Here is a 7,753-nt window from a genome sequence, read left to right on the forward strand (position 1 = left end):
CATTAGGTAGAAGAGATATATAAAAAAAGTTAAAATAGTAATTGCAAAAATTACACTAGAGCTAACTACTAACTATACCCAACCGAAAATTATGTCTTTTCTCATAACAAACTTCCACGTATAATATTTCACTAAACAACTCCAATAATTAAATTCCAAAACTTACCAACTACGAAAACCCTTTAACTTTTTTTTGTTTTTCGTAATTACTAAATTAATCTCCACGTATTACGTAATTCCCCATTATAATCACCTTTGGATTATACACTCATTCAACTGAGTCACACGCGCACCCTAAACCGCGCGTGTAAACAGTAGCATTGAGCTTGCAGTGTTTTTATATAAAATCAAGCTAACCCCATGCCTTCTAGGAATTGTAGATAGTGACAGCGAAAAAGATCAATAAAAAATCCCATATTTTTCTCTCTCTATTTATGGTAATAAAATTAAAAGTGATTTTTTGAGTAATAATCACTGAATACAGTCTTTTTGTTCGAATTTACCATTGTTGAACGAATCTGGATGTTCAATATGTATATATATGGTAATTTATTGACCATTCTTTGGCCTTTCCTTTTCCAGAACTCTCCCTTTCCTTCTATTCTTTCCTTCACCATAATGCTGTATCAATAATGTCACTTTAATATACAGGGAGAGAAAATATTTGAGAACATTAAAACCATATTTTCTCAACAAAGAACAAAGCCCAGAAACCCAGATGAAAATGGGTCGTTTTGGGTTTTTCGATATTACAGTGGTTTGTTTTCTGTTAGCTCTATCGTTTTCGGGGTGTTATGGGATTCGTAGTTTTCCTGAGGAGAGACGATTTGCGGAGGCGCCGGAGTACAGGAACGGCGTCGGATGTCCGGTAACGGCGCAGGGCAAAACGTTATCGTCTTGTGATCCTTCATTGGTCCACGTGGCGATGACGTTGGATTCCGAGTACCTCCGTGGATCCATGGCGGCGGTTCACTCAGTCCTCCGCCACGCGTCTTGCCCCGAACACGTCTTCTTCCACTTCATCGCCGCTGAGTTCGACGCGACGAGCCCGCGCGTGTTGACTCAGCTGGTCCGATCCATTTTCCCTTCGCTCAACTTCAAAGTCTACATTTTCAGAGAAGACACAGTTCTAAATCTCATCTCATCTTCGATCCGACAAGCTCTCGAAAACCCGTTAAACTACGCCCGGAACTATCTGGGCGATATGCTCGACCCGTGTGTAACACGTGTCATTTACTTAGACTCCGACGTAGTACTCGTCGACGATATTCAGAAGCTGTGGAAGGTGAACCTTACCGGGTCCCGAATCATCGGAGCACCGGAATACTGCCACGCGAATTTCACGATATACTTCACCGATACATTCTGGTCCGACCCGGTATTACCCCAGGTATTCGGGTCAAGAAACCCGTGTTACTTCAACACTGGCGTAATGGTAATGGACTTGAAGAAATGGAGAGAAGGAAATTACAGGCAAAAAATAGAGAGGTGGATGGAGTTACAGAGACAGAAGAGGATTTACGAATTGGGCTCATTACCGCCGTTTTTGCTGGTATTTGGTGGGCTCGTCGAGCCCATTAATCACCGGTGGAATCAACATGGGCTCGGCGGTGATAATGTGATGGGCTCGTGTAGGTCATTACATCCAGGCCCAGTAAGTTTGTTACATTGGAGTGGAAAAGGAAAACCATGGGTTAGACTTGATGAGAAAAGACCATGTCCGTTGGATTATCTTTGGGAGCCTTATGATTTGTACAAGCACAGGAGCAAAGTGAGAGTTAATCATCATCTTAATTTGGGTTTTTCTACTAGTACTAATCCTTTTGGTTACTCTAATTATTTCATTTGATTGATCATTCTTTTACACTTTTTTTTTTGTTGACAAGGTGATTTAAGTGATTCTTTGATAGCCTTGTACAGATTGATTAGATGGAAAAAAAAAAGGAGAGAATATTCATGGGCATAGTTGAAAATTTTAATGGGGATTTAATGTGTTTTATTTAGGGGTTAAAGTTGATTACATTAATTTTTTTGTTGGTTCCACGGACTTGTAACAATTTTGGTGAATTGATTCGATTTGTATGTTGGGATATACTAAAAAAGAGGAATAACTCGTTTCTTGTTTCTTCCTCTTGGTATTTCTAATTTCGCGCATTTTAAGACTCCAAATAATTACACAAGTTGGTTAATAATGTTGCTACACAGCTACAGTTATTTTCGTGTGTATGCGGAGGTTATTTCCGATAGACAAATATGAAATAATTACCATTTCAACTTTTATTTCGGGATTAATATCCTAATCCCGTTAACCAAACATTCCTTCAGAGACGAGTTATAGTCCGTTTGGCCAAGCTTCTAAAATAAGCTTATTTTGAGAAGTGTTTTTCTCAGAAGTACTTTTAAAAAAATTACTTTTGGAGAGAAATAGTTTGTGTTTGGCTAATTAATTAGAAAAGCACTTTTGAGCAGTAATTAGTGTTTGGCCAAGCTTTTAAGAACTGCTTCTAAGTGTATTTTTCTCAAAAGTGCTTTTGAAGAGAAGCTACTTTTTTTCTGCTTCTCCAAAACTGCTTCTGCTTCTCCTCAAAAGCACTTTTTTTCCTTCCAAAAGCTTGGCCAAACACCTCAAAGTTTGGCCAAAAGTGCTTTTGGCCAAAAAAAAAAAAACTTGGCCAAACAGGCTATTAGTAACCTTTGTGTTTCCCATTTTCAGCCATTTAGTATAACCTACGCATAATCTTTGTGTCCATTTCAGCCAACTAGTATAATATAAGCATACTTATGTGTTACTTTCAACGTAATTTTTATGGTACTTTTAATAGCATCGCCCGAAGTAAGTTTACATGTATATTGACTAATTTATCGAATGTCTTACTTTCCACCGACATAAATGTTGGGTGTGCGAACAAAGTCCCACATTGGTAGTTGAAAAGATTGGGAGTCTACATATAAGGTGTAGAGATCTCTTAATGGTGTGAGGCCTTTTGGGGAAAACCGTGCGGGCTTGGCCCAAAGCGGACAATATCACACCATGTTAAGAGTATCATTGGGCCGTTTTAGCCTAACAAATAACAGATAATCATATCTACCACACTACCACTTAGAAAAATAAAAAAAAATCATTTAAAGATAACTCTGTCTACTAACGCTTAAATATTTTTTTGTCCTTATTGCGAATTTTAACCCTAGTCTTTCATGCTTCATCCCAACTTCCTAACACGTTTTTATGTTTCTAAAATATAGGCATCTTAGTAACGGAAGCTTAGTTAGCTTTCGTTCTCTTTATTAGGTAATGTTAATAATTGTGTTAGTTGTTTATCTTTCTTTCTTTTTCTTCTTTTGTTAGTTAAAAGATTAATGTGACTAGGAACTTTATTTGAAGAATGATTGGGGTAGTTTGACAATGATTTAAAGTAAAGATAACATAAAACGGCGAAAAAAAAAGATGAAGTGTTAAAAAAGGGAATGTCCAACTCATAAGGGGAAGCTTTAAGCTTTAGTTGTTACTTAGCATCAAAGTTGTTTTCAAAAATCAATTTTTCTATTTGGAGGTTCCTTTGTAAGAAGGATATGCTTAAAATATATACTTGACTTGTCCAACTTGTTTTTGTAAAATTTGTGTGTGTATGATTTGTGGGGCTCTAAAATTTTAATGTGAATATCAAAGTGAAGCACATGGATAATAATAGCTGGAAGTTTTCTTGGCCTTTGATAACCATTGACTTCAACTATTGATGTATTAATATTTGTTTTGGTTTCTATTGTGGCCACAAAAACTCAAAAGAAATCGTGCCAAATATGATCTCTTTGTTGTGAACTTTAGCCACTATTTGCACATGTAGACTGACCATTCATAGTTTGGTTGATTTACTAAACATTTCCTTGCCCTATAAGTATCTAATCTTTTTTTTTTTTGATGTGTATGTACGTGGGTGTAAATGGATATTCGAAAACCGACTAAACCGATCGAATCGTACCGTACTGAACCGATATTTAGGTTAAGAAATCATAGGTTTTTATATAAATCTATAACCGCACCGATAATTAGGGTAGGTTTTTTATTTTATAAAAATTAACCGAAAAAATACCCGTATCGAATAAATTTTACATGTGGAAAATTTGTTTATCTAGTAAGTTGAAAAATAATAATGCATTAAATTTTTCTTTGGCCTTGGAATTATGAAAATTATTACAGGCCAGCAAGTAATTAAACTCAAAATACTAATTCCTAAAACCTATTATGCTACTTCTACTTAAACTAAGTTTTTTCAAGTATCTTTATTAGCAAGACACAAAATATTCTAGCGATTATGAGTAGCAAACTACAATGTATTGAATATGTATCCTTTCATATAATTTAGATTTATCTTTTTGAATATTTAATCTTCTATAGACTTTATTCTTGAGTCACAGCTTAATTGGTTAATATCTTTTCACTCGTGTGATTTATATTTTCTTTGCCTTTGCTTGGTATCTTTTATATTATTGTAAAATAGTTGATGGATCTATACTCTAGCCATCTTTTATTTTTTTTAATTAATCCATCACTCCTTTAAACAGTAAAGATGTCTAGAGAGTTTGCTTAGTCCTATAAAAGAACGTATGTTATTGCATTATACTTCTACTGGTGAATTTTACATGATATTTTTAAGAATACCGAAAATTAACCTAACCGTACCGATACCGAAGAGAAACCATCATGATTGGGACGGTTTCGTAAAGTCTAATTTTGGTTATACATAATAGAATAACCGAAATATTGCTATGGTACAAATTTTATAAAATAACCGGCTAAACCGAACCATTGACACCCTAGTGCCATGCTTCATTAATTTATGATAAATACTATGTGTGAATAAATCTTTTTCTTTTGATTTGGACCAATTTTTCTACTTTGGGTACGAAGAACTCATTGTCATTGTGAGAGTTAATTAGACGAAACGTTTCAAACCTGGAGGCTGGAGCTGACATTTAAATTGAAAATTAATATCGGATTGCAGCTATCCAAAAAATGTAAAATAAAATGGAAGAGCACAACTATCTCAACTCTTTACTTCACATCACTACTCCAACAAATATTTATACCATTATCAATCTTTAATACTAATATTTTAACAAAATACTATCCAATTTGCTAACAATGCTATCAACCGTTATTTTCAGAAGATATATTTTCATTCACTAGCCAAAACAGCGAAAAATATTTATATATAAAAATTTTTTTTTTTTAAGAAAATCACTTATTTCAAATTTACAATTTCAACCTCTCTTGGATAATAGATAAGTAAATTCTTAATACCTATTAGTAGTGTGTATGATTTAACAGTCCATTATCTTAGCAACAAGATTTGTAATTTGAAAACATAGATTTACGAGAGCCATGTTCATGTGGTTGTGAAAGCATTGATACCATCATGTGGCAGCTTAGAGACTTTGGTAATTGCGTTCTTTATTTATTTGCCTTTTTATATATTGTTACAATTGTCAATAAATAGAATAATATGCATTTAAAATTCCTCGTTTGGCGTCTCCTCACATGCTTTTGTATAATTTCAACAAAAACAAAATTAGAAGAAGGAATAAATTATTGGCCATATATTTGCAGGTATCAGATTCGAGATATTATAATTGGCATTTATCATGCAATTTGCACTTTGAAAATTATACTCTGTCATTGTTGGAATATGAAGTGGAGGTGACCATTATAGTGTGGATTTGTCTCAAAGGAAGGAAATAAAATTTAGTCGTCTGGCTTTGTTCTGTTTTAATGTTCTGTTTATGGATGATATTCTTCAATGAAATATATCATAATATAATATATGCTAATAATCCGATCAATGTATCATAAGTTTTTTTGTCTCGAATGTTCTTTTCTTTTCCCGTCCGATGCATATAGCATTCCGCATTTACGTAAGATCCAGCAAAGGATCGCACCTCAAGGGGTATAATGTAGACAGCCTACCCTAATGCGAGCATTAGTGGCTGTTTCCACGGCTCAAACCCTTGACCTATAAATCACCCGGAGATAATTTTACCATTGCTCCGAAACTCTCCTTCTATTTGTCTCGAATATATTCAAACAAACAAAATATTCTCTTCATATGCTTAAGTTTTGATCGACATTTGATACTTCTTTTAGTGGGAGAGACTCCCTCCATCAAAGTTTACTAGTCCGCTATACAAAAAATAAATGTCCACTTTTATTTGTCCAGTTTGGAATATCAATTACTATATAAGGTGTGTTTGGTATAACGGAAAATGTTTTTTAAGAAAATATTTTCTTGGAAAACAAGTAGTAATCTTATTCATTTTCCGGTGTTTGGTACGCAAATTAAGGAAAATGACTTCTCAAGAGTATTCATAAATAATTTAAATGTAATAAACATGAAGCCATAAAGTTTCAAACTAACAATCTTCCGAACCCACATTTTTCATAAACTTTCAAACCGCTAAACTTTCGAAATGGCGAAATTTTTAACCCGTAAACTTTATAATTTCTAAACCCGTAAACTTCCAAACACATAAACCTCCGAACTCATAACTTTGGTACTTGTAAAATTTTGAACCTTTACACCGATAAAAAAAAACTAAAACTGAAAAATATATTTCAAAAATATTTTTTTCGGGGGGGGGGGGGGGTGGGGTAGGGGGCGAGGAAAATGAAAAAAGCAAAAAGTTTGAAATTACAAAAAAAAAGTAAAAAATACTTTTTTTTANATTGCTTATAGTGAATCCTGCACCGTAGATTATATCAAAATTCAAGGGTCCTCATTACCAATCCGAAAACCAAAAATTCCACTATAAATGCAACAAACAAGCAAAATACACCCATCCAAAAGTGTAGAACTTCCGCAACATAGAGATTTCGGTTGTCATTTAGAATTTAAAATTGGTAGGGTGGGTGGTAACAGAAAAACTGAAATTTAAAAAAAAAGCTTTTTGGATAGGGGGGTTTGGGTTGGTGAGGATGGGGAATGTTGAGAAGGAGGTTTGCAAAATGTTTTCCCTTCTCTGGAAAACATTTTCTTCCAATTGGAGGAAAATGAGTTGATAAGGAAAATATTTTCCAAAACATTTAAGCCAACCAAACATGGGAAAATTAGAAAACATTTTCCGAAAAAATATTTTCCTTCATACCAAACGCACCCATAATATACCTATTTTATCCTTTTTATTAAGTACTACTTTTTTCCAGTTCAATTTGCCAACATATAATGAATAAGGTTAATATAATAAAATTACTATATTATTTATTTTTTCTGAAGGAATTCACCAAGTCAATAAGGGACAAAAAAATTTGGACGGAGTGAATAGTAAAATAGTAGACACAGATTAAAATAGTTGAGATACGCAAAAAAAAAGCATTTCCTGCATCATTGTCATAGTTTTGTTGTATCTCTATGTTTTAAAACTGAAAAAATTAATTTAATAGCAACTCCTAAGCAATTTGTGACACCTGATCCGGCTAGTAGTTAATGATGAAGTTATTATATTATTTCGCACTCGTTGTATTTCACTTTAGTTTATTTACTGTTAATTGTTGAATTGAATGAGGTTTGGCTTAATAATATTCTAACGTTGGCTTGCCTAGCAAGTGGAATGTTAGGCGCCATCACGATCCTAGCGTGAAAATTCCGGGTCGTGACAAATTTCTAATTTATAAGATCATATGACCATCTCATTTAAAAGTCTAAGGTGCTAGAGGAATCCATCCTTTTATTTACTAATTATGTTTCCAACATGCCCCTCTTTC

The 7,753-nt window shown here is 33.8% G+C and overlaps 1 protein-coding gene across 1 annotated transcript; it reads left to right on the forward strand.

Moving 5' to 3' along the window:
* Window positions 1-382: 382 nt before the first annotated feature.
* Window positions 383-2,126, forward strand: LOC109207588 (probable galacturonosyltransferase-like 9). The gene has a single exon (XM_019370527.1). The coding sequence runs from the start codon at window positions 719-721 to the stop codon at window positions 1,847-1,849; it is 1,131 nt and encodes a 376-aa protein (XP_019226072.1). The 5' UTR covers window positions 383-718; the 3' UTR covers window positions 1,850-2,126.
* The last annotated feature ends 5,627 nt before the right edge of the window (window positions 2,127-7,753 follow it).

The sequence above is a fragment of the Nicotiana attenuata genome, unplaced genomic scaffold (genome assembly GCF_001879085.1).
Source record: "Nicotiana attenuata strain UT unplaced genomic scaffold, NIATTr2, whole genome shotgun sequence".
NCBI lineage: Eukaryota > Viridiplantae > Streptophyta > Magnoliopsida > Solanales > Solanaceae > Nicotiana > Nicotiana attenuata.

Excerpts from the sequence above, each read along its gene's own strand:
- LOC109207588 (XM_019370527.1), top strand. The coding sequence starts at position 719 with ATGAAAATGGGTCGTTTTGGGTTTTTCGATATTACAGTGGTTTGTTTT.